This window comes from Colobus angolensis, unplaced genomic scaffold, assembly GCF_000951035.1.
Source record: "Colobus angolensis palliatus isolate OR3802 unplaced genomic scaffold, Cang.pa_1.0 Scaffold388, whole genome shotgun sequence".
Classification (NCBI taxonomy): Eukaryota; Metazoa; Chordata; class Mammalia; order Primates; family Cercopithecidae; genus Colobus; species Colobus angolensis.
This window is the reverse complement of record NW_012117243.1, coordinates 1554895-1571439: the sequence shown is the minus strand read 5'-3', so window position 1 is coordinate 1571439 and position 16545 is coordinate 1554895. Positions and strand designations below refer to the sequence as shown.

General features: G+C 43.3%; 1 protein-coding gene across 2 annotated transcripts in view; it reads left to right on the top strand.

Annotated features, from left to right (window-relative positions):
* LOC105520741 (phosphoserine aminotransferase) overlaps window positions 1-10767 on the top strand; it is a 34037-nt gene extending 23270 nt beyond the window's left edge. Inside the window, exons 8-9 of one of the 2 annotated variants that reach the window (XM_011954633.1) lie at window positions 8717-8854; window positions 9637-10767. In XM_011954633.1, the coding sequence (XP_011810023.1) occupies window positions 8717-8854; window positions 9637-9742 (244 nt within the window). In that variant the 3' untranslated portion in view covers window positions 9743-10767. The remainder of the gene's footprint in view (window positions 1-8716; window positions 8855-9636) is intronic. The other variant, XM_011954634.1, reaches the window with a different exon arrangement.
* Window positions 10768-16545: the final 5778 nt, after the last annotated feature.

Sequence of the window (16545 nt, the reverse complement as noted above, 5' to 3'; positions counted from 1 at the left end):
CACCCATCCACCCACCTACCCATCTCTCCATCCACTCATTCACTCATTCATTCATTCATTCATTCATTCATTCATCTGTCCACTCATTCACCTATACATTCATCCTGTCATCCACTCATCCATCCACCATTGACCCACCTATCCATCTATTCATCCACCACCCACCTACCTATCCATCCATCCACCCACTCACTCATCCATCTACCATCCATTACCCACCCTTCCTTCCACCCACCTATTCACCCATCTACCCATTCACCTATCCACCCATCTATCCACCCACCCATTCATTCACCCATCCACTCATCCATACATCCATCTGTCCACCCATTCATCCATCCATTCATTCATCCATCCACTCATCTACCCATTCACTCATCCATCAATCATCCATCCATCCATCCATCCAGCCAGCCATCCCTCCCTCCATCTGCCCACCCATCCATCCATTCACCTACCCATCCACCCACCCACCTATCCATCCATCTACCTACCTATCCACCCTTCCATCTATCCAGCCACCCTTCCACCTATCTACCCATCTATCCATCCATCCATCCATCCATCCATCCATCCATCCATCCATCTACTCATTCATCCACCCATCTACCCACCCACTCATCTGTCCATTCACTCTTTTACCTATCCACCCGTCTACCCACTTGTCCATCCATCCATCCATCCATCCACTCATCCATTCTCCCACCTACACACCCACCCATCCATCTATCCATCCATCCATCCATCCATCCATCCATCCATCCATCCATCCATCCATCCATCAAATGACTCCTGAGCACCCACTCTGTAGACTAGCCTTGTTCTAGGCTCCTGGAAGACTAAGAAGAATAAATCATCTTCCCTGGCTCCCTAAAAAGTGCTGAGAACCTGAATGTGAGTAAAAGCACTTGGTGGTTATAGTGGATGGGAGACCAATTTTTCTATTAGCTTTTAGCTCTATATATTTCTCAGGAGATGTGTAGACATGATATTAGAGGACAGAAAGAACGGTGATACCACTGGGAAAAAAATTAAGAGCATCAGGAACAAAATAAGAAAGCATAGAAGGAGTTCTGGGAATCTCCTGAATCCCTCCCCGCTGCCCCTAGGTCCTTTAACTCCAAGCACTCAACCTGGGCCTCTCCCAGAAGGCAGCCTGCCAAACTAATGTTGCAGGCGGGTCATCTCCTGAGGAATCTGGTCACCCTTCACACCCAGAGCTCTTCAGTCATTTATGAACTGCCTTAACCCAGGACTTCTGGTCCTTTTTCAGAATAAACCTCTTTCTGGGAACTCCCACTATCCCTTCGGCTGCCTGCCTGGAAAGCGTCATCCCAGGCACTTGGTGTCCTGTGGAACCTTGTTACTGGAGTGGAGAGGAGGCTCTACTCTGTCTCTCCTCTGTTTATAGCTGGAGACTCCCAGGCTGTGCCTGAACTCACTTAGGTTTTCAGGAAAGTCTTCTTTTCTTTGGAACTATGGAAATAGTTGAGCAACATGGCGCCATGGGAGGCGTGCACTTTTAAAGAGGAATACCTAGAATTAGAATTTGCAATTTACCACCACCTTTGCTCCTCATTTTTGTCTCTGAGAAGATGCATCCCTCCCCACTTCCATGCCCCCTGACTCGTAAGCCAGCTCCTTTACTTAACATGGTTCCAGGTTGTTTGCTGGGGGTTTCACCAGCCCTGCCGGTGACCTTGGCAGGGAATTCTGGGACTAGATAAGACAACCTTCGAAGCCTCCGAGTTGATTCCATAGCCCAGTCACCCACACTGTACTGTGCTGACTGACCCCATGTTGAGCCCACGTGGGCTGTTTAGCATCTTGGGCTTAGAAGCCTCACTTCGCCACTGAGGTGCATGTGACCTCGTGCAAATGACCTAATTGCTCTAAGCCACAGTTTTCTCATCTGTACCATGGAGGTAATGATATGTACTTCTTAAAATTGTCAAGAGAATTAAAAGGAAATGCTTCTGAATCAAGAGTATATAATATAAGGATTGAGAGCTTTTTTTTTTTTTTTTGAGACAGAGTCTCGCTCTGCCCCCAGGCTGGAGTGCAGTAGCCGGATCTCAGCTCACTGCAAGCTCCACCTCCCGGGTTCACGCCATTCTCCTGCCTCAGCCTCCCGAGTAGCTGGGACTACAGACGCCCAGCCACCTCGCCCGGCTAATTTTTTTGTATTTTTAGTAGAGACGGGGTTTCACCGTGTTAGCCAGGATGGTTTCGATCTCCTGACCTCGTGATCCGCCCGTCTCGGCCTCCCAAAGTGCTGGGATTACAGGCTTGAGCCACCGCGCCCGGCCCATTTTTTTTTTTATTATACTTTAAGTTCTAGGGTACATGTGCATAACGTGCAGGTTTGTTACATATGTATACTTGTGCCATGTTGGTGTGCTGCACCCATCAACTCGTCATTTACATCAGGTATAACTCCCAATACAATCCCTCCCCCCTCCCCCCTCCCCATGATAGGCCCCGGTGTGTGATGTTCCCCTTCCCGAGTCCAAGTGATCTCATTGTTCAGTTCCCATTAAGGATTGAGGACTCTTGTGCTGGTTAATTTGTATAAAGTGCTAGAAACAGTGCTTGGCACATAGGAAGCATTCCTTGCATGTTAGCTCTTAATAGCATTATTTGTGGTTATTGTTATGTAAAGCAATTATGATATTCCTGACACACAGTGCTTATATAATATAAGCTTATGTAATTAATTATATAAGTATATAATAGATATTCATTTTATTATATAAGGATGTGCAAGTGACAGATTCCATGTCTGGATCTGAGGTCAGCTTTATCACCTTATGTGGCTACCAGGCCTTAGGAAAGAGAAGGAGGCATGTGATGGGTCTAGTGAAGACCCTAAAATAAAATGAAGCAGGCAGAGTCCTAGGCACCTTACACTTGTGAATGCCTTTTGTTGTCATCACAACCCTGTGAAGTAGACTCTGAGCCTATGCAGCAGAAGCACAAATAGGACAAGGATGCAGCTGGGAAGTGGGAGCAGCCAGGCTATGAACATGGGGCTGGAAGGCTCGTTCCAGAACCTCTGCTGCTATCTACGTCCAGGAGTGCAGAAGGCCTTAAAGAGGCCATACAACTTAAGCCATAAAGTAAAAGAATGACATATTTAATTACATGAACATTTTAAAATTTTATATGGCTTAAGACATCATAAACAGAATTAAAAATGACAGAATGAGAAAGATTTTGTAGTATATAACACGTAAAGGTTACTATCCTTAATATAGGCAAGAACTCACAGATGAATGAAAAAGGATAAGGAAATAAAAGTGGGGGTGTGGTGGTTGCTAACAGTATGAGGAAACAACTCAGAAGAAATGCAAGCTGCCTCATAGACAAATGGAAAGATGCCACTTTCATTAGTTCCTTAGGACATGCAGATTAAAACTGTAAGATATGTTTTGCCTTTGATCTGCAGACATTAAAAGGATTGATAACATCTGGTGCCAGTGAGGGAATGCACTTTTGCTGAGAGTATAAATCTGGACAAATTTGGAGTATAAATCTGGACAAATTTGAATTATAATGAGATTGCAGCACTCATTATAATTCAAAACTTACATGCGCTTTGACCAAGGATTTTTATGTCTACACATTTACCCTTCTGGCAGAATTCCTTCTATGCTTTCTTATTTTGTTCCTGATGCCCTTATTTTTTTCCCTAGGCACTTTGCCTGGGTACAGTGGTGTGCACAAAATTAGGGACCAGCAAGTCCAATGTAGGATGTAATGGTAAAAATATGGAGACGTGCCCATCAGTAGGGGTCTGATGAAATAAATTAGGATCTGTGGGTAATATGGAATGATTGCATTGAGAAGGATGAAGCGAGTCTCTTAACAGACATGGGAAGATGACTGTGTTATGTCATCAGACCAAAAGGAGCAAGAGCAAATATAGAAACAGACAAATCTATGAGTCTTTAAAAACTACAACAAGGCCAGGTGCAGTGGCTGATGCTTGCAATCCTAGCACTTTGGGAGTCCAAGGTGGGAAAATTGTTTGACCTCCAAGGAGTTCGAGACCAGCCTGGGCAACATAGTGAGAGCTTGTCTCTACAAATAATAATAATAAAAAAAATTAGCCGGGTGTGGTGGTGCGTGCCTGTAGTCCCAGCTACTTGGGAAGCTGAGGCGGGAGGATCGCCTGATCCCAGGAGGCCGAGGCTGCAGGAGGCTGAGATTGGACCACCACACTCCAACCTGAGTGACAGAGTGAGACCCTGTCTCAAACAAAAACAAAAACAAAAAACCTACAACAGTTATATATAAATACTTATATACACATAGACACACATACATGTATACTCGCATATACACACAGATGTACATGTGTATATCTAAAACGATCCTGAGGAATGCACAGCAGACTGTTAGGTGAGCCACCACTGTGGGAAGAGGGGTGGCAGATCTTCATATTTTTATTCTAAATTTTCATAGTCATGTACAAATTTAAAATTAATTTTTTGTTGACAAAACCAGGCAGTAAGGAGAGGCCTACATAGAGTTACATTTGGTGGGCTTCTCTTCACGCACTCTTCTTTCGCATTGCCTGTGTGTCTGACACATCCTTTCAGAGGGGCCTGACGGTGGAGTGATGTTTCTTCATCGCCTTCTCATCTCCTGTGACTTTCCTGCGTTCCCTTCTGAGCCTTACTACCTTTGTGGGATGCGTGTCCCTGGCTGAAGGTGTACCTCCGCTATGTTCCCCTCTTCCAGTACCTTGGGAAGTCTCGGTGTGTCTCTGAGCAGCGTGTCTCCTTGGGGACTGTCTAGAACTCTCATCTCTGCAATAGGAAGCGTTTTTCAGTCATGGGGGTCACTGCATTCCTGTCTGACCTCCTGGGGTTCCTCATTTATGTGGTCGCTGAGCCCTTGAGAGGCTGCGGGAAGTCAGGAGTGAGGAGGCCTGCCTAGCTCTGTGAATGCAGCTTTCCTAAGTTTCTCTGGCCATGAAACCGCTTTCCCAGAACGCCTGTTGACATCTTCTCTGTGCTCCACCTAGACGTTGGGAAGCGTGGCTCTTTCCCTGGCTCCCACTTGGACTTTCTCCTTAAATCTTTGCAGCCCTGGGATTACCAGCTGGTTCCATGCCCATCCATAGCCCACATAGCCTCTCAGTCTACCTTGGCCCCTTCTCCTACCTCACCCCTCAACCCATTCAAACAACAGACTTGGTCACCTCTGAAATTCGGTGTTAACTCCAGGGACCGTTCACTGGGGAGCAGGAGCTAGATCCAGCCCACAGTGGTGCTTGACAGGGGTCACCCGTGTTTAAAAACACAATTGGAGCCAACGTTGGGCTCTTGGAAGATACTTAGAGATCTGGTTTCTTATTCCATAATCCATGTGCCTCTGAAATTGGGAAAAAGAAACTTTGACAGAGACAGCCATATGTTTCAGGAAAAAAAAAGGGAGACCCTCTTTTTCAGACTAGTCCTCCACATTTAAAATGTGAGAGCTCGTTTGCACCTTCCACACCGGCCCGTCCTATTCATTTATGTGAGTAGTGCGGGGGACCTGCTGGCTTTGAGTTTGCTGCCCATGCTTGAAGCTCCTCAGTGCCGGCATCTTGGTACAGGCCCTAGCTCTTTTGATCTAGAAAGTTTTTTTTTTTTTTTTCAGCCATTTCCTTTTTTTAGTTTACAGTTTGCATTCAGTGCAAACCCGTAGCATGAGACATTACCATGAATCAAAGCGTAAATACACAAACACAATATACAATCCAAAATAGACGTGCAACCTTCAGGAATGAAACGGAAAACAGGTTCATTCACATGCACAGTAGCATCAGGGCTGTGTGATCTGGTTGTTCCTATGTAGCTTCCTAAAATGACTTTGGTCATTTTAGACTACTGTGGCCATATTAGATACTGGAATCCTAGAGAGTTCTTCATAAAAGCTTTCCAGCAGGTCTGTGGGTTCCCAGTTTCTTCACCCCTCAGTCTCTCCTCTATGTGCTATAATTGTTTTTCTAAAACACAGACCACGTTTTGTTATACAAACTGGATTACTCCTCATTGCTCAAGGATCCAGTCCATTTCCCAGAGGGCACTCCACAGCCCCGGCCCTGTGGGTCTTCCCAGCCACTCCAGCCAGGAAGCCAGTGCTCCAGTTAAGTCAGCAGACTTGCTGGAAGCCTTTGTGCCTTTGCAGATGCAGCTGTCTGCCAGATGCCCTTCCTTCTCATCTGTTGTAACCACTCTGTGTCCGCTCCCCTGAAAGCTGTCAACCTTGCCTCTGCATAATTCCTTATCTAGCATCTCTGCCTTTGCAGCCCTTGGCTGTCACAGCACTTCTTACGTATAATTGTGATTCCCTCCAGAGCTATCTCTCTGTAGATTGGGAGCAGTTAATTTCCTTTCATCTTTTTTCCTACCCCCAGCCCCATACTAGAGACATTCTCCCATGGGTAGTGCATCAATATTTGTTGCATGACAATTTAGTCTTTAATTTCTCGCTTTTATGACATTATTGTTTTGTAACATCTTCTACTTTCATGATAGGATGGGTAAATTGGAGGGAGAGGAACTGTAAATACAGATGCTTAATTCTTCCTGCTTTCAATTTTTTTTCTCTTAAGTTAAATGTGCTTTTTGTTGCTCCACGTCTCTGATTGGAGCCTCACATTGGGAGCCTGAGGCAGTGGAATATCAAAAGAGGGTAGCCGCTGAATGTTTAGTTTCAATGTCAGCCATGAAACCTACCACTTCGAATAGTGGGGCCTGGAATTCAGGCTCAAAGTCTTTTCCACATATTTGGTTTCCCCTTTGGCCTCTCTTTTGCTCGAAGGTGTGTTCTAGACTCTCATTAACTTTAATAAGAATTACGGATGTGCCCTTAGGGGGCCTCTCACACTGCCTTTATTTGCTGTAATTTTAATGAATTCTACCTGTAGAAGTGTAAGAATAAAATAGGATATACTTGAGCAAAGGGAAAGAGAGGGTTATTACACATTGTACCTTTTTTTTTTTTTTAATTGCAGAGTAATGTCAGCTATTCTTCCATTTGTCTCCTTTGGTTGCCAGTGAAAAATAATTTTGGCTGCCTATTTTCCAAAGCAGAAACTGAAGTCAAACACGAACCTTTCCTAGACAAAAATTCACTCATAATCATTTTTGAGAGTCGATGTGTACCTTATGCAAGGTGCTGGGAATAAAAAGATGAATTTATTACCATAAAGACATACACCTACTATGTACCCAGAAAAATTAAAAATAAAAAATTTTAAAAAGATAAATGTATTAACAGGTACTTATATAGCATTTAATATGTTGCAGACACAGTTTTAAATTGTGTCAGTTATTTATTTCTGCATCATAGAACACCTTAAAAACTTAAGTGACTGAAAACAACCACCATTCTCTTGCTTGTAGTTTTTTAGGTCAGCAGGTTGGGCTGAGCTCAGCTAGGGGGTTCTTCTGCTGGTCTTGGGATGTCTCATTCTACTGAAGTCATCATCTAGTTATTCGTTTGGAGCCAGATGGTCTACAGTGGTTTCACATAATCTGGCAGTTGGTGCTGGCTGTTGGCTGGGACACTTATCTCCAGCACACTAGCTCAGACATGCTTAAGTGACAGCAATACATATATATATATATATATAATTTTTTTTTTTTTTTTTTTTTGAGACAGAGTCTTGCTCTGTCACCCAGGCTGGAGTACTGTGGCACAATCTTGGCTCACTGCAATCTCTGCCTCCCGAATTCAAGCAATTCTCCTGCCTCAGCCTCCTGAGTAGCTGGGATTACAGGCGTGCGCCACCATGCCCAGCTAATTTTTGTATTTTTTTTTTTTAGTAGAGACAGGGGTTTCACCATGTTGGTCAGGCCGATCTCAGACTCCTGACCTCATGATCCACCCGCCTCGGCCTCCCAAAGTGCTGGGATTACAGTTGTAAGCCACCATGACAGTGATATTTTAAGAGAGCAGGAAGAGAGGCTGTAAGGTCTCTTGAGGCCTAAGCTTGGAAGTTGCAAAGAGTCTGTTGTAATCTCTTGGCCAAAGCCAGTCAAAAGGCCAGCTCAGATTCAAAAGATGGAAAATTAGATTCCACCTCTTCTTATTTTTAAATGGGCCACAAAAATTCTCTATAAAGACTGACTTATTTAATGCTTATGACAACTTGAGGTGGTTGAGATAGGTTCCTCTATTATTCCCACTGTTCAAATGAGGAAAGTGAGGCATAGCAGAGAGGTTAAATAACTTGCTCAAGGTCACACAGCTTGGGGCAATACCATGGTAAGTCCTTTAAAGTTGCTGCTCATTATTTTTGCCTTACAGCCACTATAGGACCAACTTATCATTTCTCTGCAGCCTTGCAGAGAAAGACGTCAGTCACATTTGCCATGCGGTTACCATGTGTTGGAAGCTTCATATATGTAGTGCCACTAAACTGTCACAACTAGTCTGAAATGGAGATATTATTATTCCCAGTTTTCAGATGAGGAAACTGAGGGTGATGGAAATTAAGTATAAGTCATACAAGGGGATGATAACCCACTGTTCCATATGCAAGAGTTTGGTTTCCTTAAGTAAACAATAAATGTGCTGGGGCAGATTTTTTGTTTTTTGTTTTTTAAAAAATCTTCTGCTTGCATCTAGGAAGTGTTTTAAAAAACCTGCTGATTTGTTTATGACAGCCCATACATTTCAGAAAAGTAGCTGGAATAATGAACATGTTTTTCAGATGTCCAGTGGAGCCCCCAAATAGAAGCAAGATGAACATTCCATTCCGCATTGGCAATGCCAAAGGAGATGATGCTTTAGAAAAAAGATTTCTTGATAAAGCTCTTGAACTCAATATGTTGTCCTTGAAAGGGCATAGGTGAGTACATCTGCAATCCACAAGCTTGGCAAAGAATTATCTTAGTTTTTCAAATGCAGAATAAAACAAATCTATAGGAGCCTGCTTAGCTTGGAGTAGCAGTTATGTACTTTGTTGGGCCAAACCAGCTGTTATAAGGATGTACCTTCTTCTTGTTGTTTATGGAACCCTTTGCGTAATTCCCCACCTGAGAGTATAATGATGCTGCATCTTCCATGGGGGTTTTGGCAAAATTACCTTTGAAAAATCTCTAACACTGCTCGTATAGCACAAAGGTTGCCATTCCATCTCTGATGAGGCCAGCACCACTCTGTTCCAAAGGTAGAGCATCATTATTATTCCAACTGAACATCAAATTAGTAGCTAGTCTTGCATGCTCTATGAAAAATAAATGTCCTCACATGAGAATAGCAGCAGGGAGAGGCCTGGCCCCCATCTTGCTGGCACTGTCACGGCAGGCTCATGAATGGTGAACAGAATCGCTATCTTCTTCCAGCTTATCTTCTCTTCCTCCCATCTTGTTTTCTTTCTTTGCTAAGAGTGAATAGTTCGAATGACTCTCAGTTAAATGTGAGCATGGTGAACCTTCACAGCTTAAGGGAGAATTTTCTGATGACTGAGACGCATGAAGCTTTGTGCCAGGTGTCGGGAGTTTTTAGGTCGGAGACTGGAAATGATGGTCTCAGGTGCTGCAACTCTCAGGAGCCAGTGGCTAGAAAAAGTCGTTTTGGTGCTAAATTAGACATTTTTGTTCTCAATGTCTGGATCTTTGGTCATTCTAGGTCTGTGGGAGGCATCCGGGCCTCTCTGTATAATGCTGTCACGATTGAAGATGTTCAGAAGCTGGCCGCCTTCATGAAAAATTTTTTGGAGATGCATCAGCTATGAACACATCCTAACCAGGATATACTCTGTTCTTGAACAACATACAAAGTTTAAAGTAACTTGCGGATGGCTACAGAAAGTTAACAAACACAGTATTTTTCTTAAATGAACATGTTTATTGTAGATTCTTCTTTTTTGAAAGAACAGCAAAACATCTACGGCTCTGTAAAGCTGGTGGGACCTAATGTTCACCTTAATTCTGACTTGAACTGGAAGCATTTTAAGAAACCTTCTTGTTGCTTTTCTAACAAATTCCTGCTTATTTTGCCTTTGCTGCTACTTTTTCTAGTTAGATTTCAAACTTGCCTGTGTACTTAATAATGCAAGTTGCAATTAATTATTTCTGGAGTCATGGGAACACACAGCATAGAGGGTAGGTGCTTCTAAATGCTGAATCTAGACATCTGTGGGGTCTCCTGGGTTCAGCGGCTGTTGATTCAAGGTCAACATTGATCATTGAAGGAGCGGTTTAAGAGTACCAGCAAAGGGCAAACTGTAGATCGATCTTTATACTGTTATCACAAGAGAAGTGACATACTTTATATATGTTTATATTAGCAAGGTCTGTTTTTAATATCATATACTTTGTATCTCTATACATTTATATTTCTAATAATACGGTTATCACTGATACATGTAGACACTTTTAGAATTTATTAAATCCTTGACCTTGTGCATTATTCCATTAGCAACAGTTGCACCCCCTCCTCAGCCTTCCCCTTCCTCTTTTTAAGCTGTTTTATGAAAAAGATCTAGAAGTTCTTGATTCATTTTTACTGTTCTTTCCAGAGGTAGAAGAGAAAGTTGATTGGTTGGTTGTTTTTCAATTATGCCATTAAACTAAACATTTCTGTTAAATTACCCTATCCTTTGTTCTCTTGACTGTTTTCTTTGTAATGTTTGATGACGAGAGTGATACTTTGCTGACGAGAGTGATACTTTGCTGAAAAGTCTTTCCCCTGTTGTTTATCTATTGTCAGTATTTTATGTTGAATATGTAAAAAACATTAAAGTCCTAAAACATCTAAGCCCTTGTCAATGAATTTCTCTACCTGCTTTTTAGACAAATCGTTCTTTTTTAAACTTTATGATTGGAAAGCTTGAGGTCTGAAAATAGCACCTGCTAAGGGTAATTTAGTTCAACCAAAGATCTAAGATTTAACTCTTGTGCATCCATTTAAAAAAATTCAACACAGTGTGGGAGCTTTCCATTTGCTTTTGAAACGGACATTAGCAGCAAACCACCTTCCATTGCAGTTGAAGGTGTAGAGTTCTATAAGCTCTGTCCCATTTGCCCCAGAAATATGCCACTAGGACTGTTTTGAGCTATCTTCCTGTTTCATTTGATTGTATGATGAGGACTCCACCAGTGTCCTGTCCCATCTCTGTTGGCTCCCCTGTTCAGGTCACAGCCTCCAAGGCTTGGTTCTGTTATCTGTAACAGGAGGGTTGAAATAACTCCCCCACTTACCTTAAGGATGTTTAAAAGCTTAAAACAAGGGCTCGATGCAAGATGTGAATAATAACCACAATGAAGTCTTAAGTAGCAAAAACCAGGCAGTCCATGGATTGCAACTAAGTGTTCACACATAAAAGTCATGCTCAGAGTCAGCCTCCCCTCCTTCCTCACCCTTTCATATGTGGTTGCACATCCCTGTCATCTGTACAAGACCTGTGCTTCTTAAATATCTGCTTATTTTCATTCCATTGCCACGTTAGCTCTGCTGTGTCAGCCCTCAGTGGATCATTCAGCAGCCTCTTCTCCACCCCCATATTCCCGTCCCACCAAAGCCAGTTGGACTATGACTTCCCCTTGTGCTCCTTGTTGATGCGTACAAAGTCCAGTTCTCCTAGCTTGGCAGTCAGTCAGGACTTTGTAGCACGGGACCTGGCCTCTTGCACCTCTTCCTGTGTTTGTGATTGTTGGAAAGTGGCATGCATTTGCCCACACTATGACATAAGCCTGGAGTTTCTGTGCCCACTCGGGAAGACCAGATGACAACCGCCAACCTCCTCCTAAACTCATTTGTGTCCTTTCCATTGGGACTATGTTCTTTTCCTTTGTTCTTACCAGGGGGATCCTTTTCTCTCATCATACCATTTCTGTTTTGTTCTTTACTGTGCCGAGGTGGCTGCATATGTGCCTTCCCCCATAGAGCAGCATGGAAAGAACCACGGTTCTCTACCTCTGGCACCTAGTGTCCTGCCTTGCCCTTCAAGGTGCTCAGTAAAGCTTATTTACCCAGTGAAGTCTGTTTTTTTTTTTTTTTTTTAGAGACAGGGTCTCGCTTTGTCACTTAGGCTGGAGTGCAGTGGCATGATACTAGCTCACTGCAGCTTTGACCTCCTAGGCTCAAGTGATCCTCCTGCCTCAGCCTCCCCAGTAGCTGGGACTACAGGTTTATGTCACTATGCCCGGCTAACTTTTTAAATTTTTTGTAGGACAGGGCCTCACTATGTTGCCCAGGCTGGTCTTGAATTCCTGGCTGCAAGTGATCCTTTAGTCTTGACCTCCCAAAGTGCTGGGATTACAGGCAAGAGCCACTGCGTCTGGCTGAATGAAAAATCTTAATGTAGGTCATGTTGGTCTTCCTGAGTATTGTAAACTGAGCTTGGAGTAAAGGCAGAGAGGTATGATCTTGCACATAACATAGACATTTTTTTTTTTTTAAAGATGGTGTCTGGCTCTGTTGCCCAGGCTAGTGTATAGTGGTGTGATCTTGGCTCACTGCAACTTCTGCTTCCTGGGCTCAAGTGATTCTCCTGCCTCAGCCTCCGAAGTAGCTAGGACTACAGGCACATGCCACCACGCCTGGCTAACTTTCATATTTCTAGTAGAGACAGGGTTTTATCATGTTGGCCAGGTTAGTGTCAAACTCCTGACCTCAAGTGATCCACCTGCCTTGTCCTCCCAAAGTGCTGTTATTACAGGCATGAGCCATCACCACATACATGGACTTTTAATATATATATATTTTCAAGAGCTTAGTATCCAATTTCATTTTCTACTAAGGCGGTCAAATATGATTCTGTGGTTGAATGAGGAAATTTAGTATCTTGTGAGTTCCCCCAGAACCATCTTTATAAATCTGAAAGCTTTTGGAAAATGGTTAACTACCACATACGGACAAGGGGTAATCTCTGGTGTCTGGCCAAACAGGGAGGTTCTGGAATAGATATTGCTGGAAAATATTCATCAGAGCAAAAAACTTGACCTTTGTATGTCTCAAGGAATGAACTGATGCCAACCTGCTGACCACGCAGAGAGGGATTAAAAGGGGAGATAAAGGTAAAGGCTTCTGGGTCAGCAAGCTGCAGAAGCCAGAACTGGTTGGTCTTTCCTTGAAGATTAAAATGGAAAGCAAGGTAGATTGACAGGTGTCTTTGCAGCCTTGCAGAGGCTGGGAGAGGGGCTGCCTTGTGTTCCTTTGGAGCCTCTAAAGTATACTTCTTCCCCAAATGGAACTTGGAACTTTTTTTTTTCTTTTAAAATTAGCTAAAGCTGGGTGCAGTGGCCCACGCCTGTAATCCGAGCACTTTGGGAGGCTGAGGTGGGTGGATTACCTGAGGTCAGGAATTCGAGACCAGCCTCACCAACATGTGAAACCCCATCTCTACTAAAAATACAAAATTAGCTGGGCGTGGTGGCACATGCCTATAATGCCAGCTAGTCAGGAGGCTGAGACAGGAGAATCGCTTGAACTTGGGAGGCGGAGGTTGCAGTGAGCCAAGATTGTGCCATTGCACTCTAGCCTGGGCAACAAGAGTGAAACTTTGTCTCAAAAAATAAATAAATTAAATAAAATGATTTACAACTTGTAATCATTCTAATGCCATACAACCAAGAAAAAACATTTTTTTTTCTTGTGTTCCTTGTGTTTACCTCTATGCACTGCTTTGTCTCCAGTACTGCAATTCTGTTCTTTGCACCAGAAACAAAATCATGTTCTGTTCCTACGGCCTGAATGCCCTGCTAGAGCCCGTTGATTGAAATGCCTAATGCTGTGTCATCATAACTGACCTGAAACTGGCGGGTTTGGCATGCACTTAAGTGAATTATGTGAGGTAACAAAGAAGTAGTCCCTCCTCCCTCCTTTTAGAGCTGAAGGGGCTCTACAAGCTGAGACGCATAAAACATCAGATGTTGTCCAATTCTGCCAGAGGCATTACCAGGTCTGGCCTTGCCCTCCATGATTAATGTTTGTTGTATCACGTTCTTTGGAAGGAAAATAAAACGAGGAATAATTTTTTCACATTTGAGGGGAATGAGTATAATTAAAAAGTGAAATGCTACTGAGTCTGCAAAGAAATCAATCATTTTAATTGGAAGGAAGATTCCTGGTTTCTGTCAGTAATTGGGCTCTTGGTAATTTAAAGATGGAATCCCTGACAGTTTGTGATAAATTGGTTTCTTTTGGGCTAAAGAAGGTAAGAAGTTCTAATTACTCCTGGATTATTACTCCGGAGTGGACAGAATCCTGATCTTGATCCTGATCAAAGAGATTGGAAGAGAGATAGAAAAGCTAGCAATGAGCAAAGGCTTATTGAATTTATTTTAAGAAGCTAAAGAATAAAATTGTTCATTTGATGTGACAGAAATAAGAGCTTGTAGTATCTGAAATCCTAGAGATGTTGATTGGATTTTCTAAGAAAATAGGAAATAGGGCATATTAGAAGAAGTTTATGTTTGCAAAAGTTGGGTTATGCAGAAAGTTCTGCTTATTTTGTTAGCACACACAAGAATATTAAACTTAGACCTCACTTGGAGACAAGTATGGAATTTGTGCTTTGAGTGTTTAAACATATAAGAAATATGCATTAGGTTTAAGGAGGTGTAAAATGTTTTAGTCTAGTGAAAAAATAAATTAATAGTAATATAGGCAAGGCCCTGATTAATGTATCCACTGACCCTGTCTCTGTGGATAGCCTGCCTTTTTTTCTGCATATATTGCCTAAGAATACCTGAACCTGGGGGGCGTTTCAAGATAGACTAATAGGAACAGCTCTGGTCTGCAGCTCCCACGTGATTGATGCAGAAAACAGGTGATTTCTGCATTTCCAACTGAGGTACCTGGTTCATCTCTTTGGGACTGGTTGGACAGTGGGTGCAGCCCATGGAGGGCAAGCTGAAGCAGGGCGGGGCATCGCCTCACTGGGGAAGTGCAAGAGGTTGGGGGATTTCCATTTCCTTAGCCAAGGGAAGCCGTGACAGACTACCTGGGAAAACGAGACACTCTGCACCCAAATACTGCACTTTTCCCAAGGTCTTAGCAACCAGCAGACAAGGCAATTCTCTCCCATGCCTGGCTCGGTGGGTCCCACGCCCACAGAGCCTTGCTCACCACTAGCACAGCAGTCTGAGATCAATCTGCGAGGCAGCAGCCTGGTTAGGGGAGGGACGTCTGCCATTGCTGAGGCTTGAGTAGGTAAACAAAGTGGCCAGGAAGCTCGAACTGGTCAGAGCCTACTGCAGCTCAACAAAGCCTGCTGCTTCTAGACTCCACCTCTGTGGTCAAAGTATAGCTGAACAAAAGGCAGCAGACAACTTCTGCAGACTTAAACATCCCTGTCAGACAGCTCTGAAGAGAGCAGTGGTTCTCCCAGCATGGCGTTTGAGCTCTGAGAATGGACGGACTGCCTCAAGTGGGTCCCTGACCCCTGTGTAGCCTAATTGGGAGACACCTCCCAGTATGGGCTGACAGACACCTCATATAGGCAGCTGCCCCTCTGGGACGAAGCTTCCAGAGGAAGGATCAGGCAGCAATATTTGCTGTTCTGCAGCCTCTGCTGGTCCAGGCAAACAGGGTCTGGAGTGGAACTCAAGCAAACTCCAACAGACCTGCAGCTGAGGGACCTAACTGTTAGAAGGAAAACTAACAAACAGAAAGGAACAGCATCAACATCAACAGAAAGGTCATCTACACCAAAAACCCATCTGTAGGTCACTAACATCAAAGACCAAAGGTAGATAAAATAACAAATACGGGGAGAAATAGAACAGAAAAGCTGAAAATTCTAAAAATCAGAGCACTGCTTCTCCTCCAAAGGATTACAACTCCTTGCCAGCAACGGAACAAAACTGGATGGAGAATGACTTTGACAAGTTGACAGAAGTAGGCTTCAGAAAGTCGGTAATTACAAACTTCTCTGAGCTAAGGGAGGATGTTTGAACTGATCGCAAGGAAGCTAAAGACCTTGAAGAAAGATTAGATGAATGTCTAACTAGAATAAACAGTGTAGAGAAGACCTTAAATGATCTGATGGAGCTGAAAACCATGGCACGAGAACTTCGTGACACAAGCACAATAGCTGATTGGATCAGGTGGAAGAAAGGTTATCAGTGATTGAAGATCAAATTAATGAAATAAAGCAAGAAGACATGGTTAGAGAAAAAACAGTAAAAAGAAATGAACAAAGCCTCCAAGAAATATGGGACTATGTGAAAAGACCAAATCTATGTTTGATTGGTGTACCTGAAATTGATGGGGAGAATGGAACCAAGTTGGAAAACACTCTTCAGGATATTATCCAGGAGAACTTCCCCAACCTAGCAAGGCAGGCCAACATTCAAATTCAGGAAATACAGAGATCACCACAAAGATACTCCTCAAGAAGAGCAACCCCAAGACACATAATTGTCAGATTCACCAAGGTTGAAATGAAGGAAAAAGTGTTAAGGGCAGCCAGAGAGAAAGAATGAGTTGAGTTACCCACAAAGGGAAGCCCATCAGACTAACAGCAGATCTCTCAGGAGAAACCCTACAAGCCAGAGGAGAGTGGGTGCCAATATTCAACATTTTTTTTTT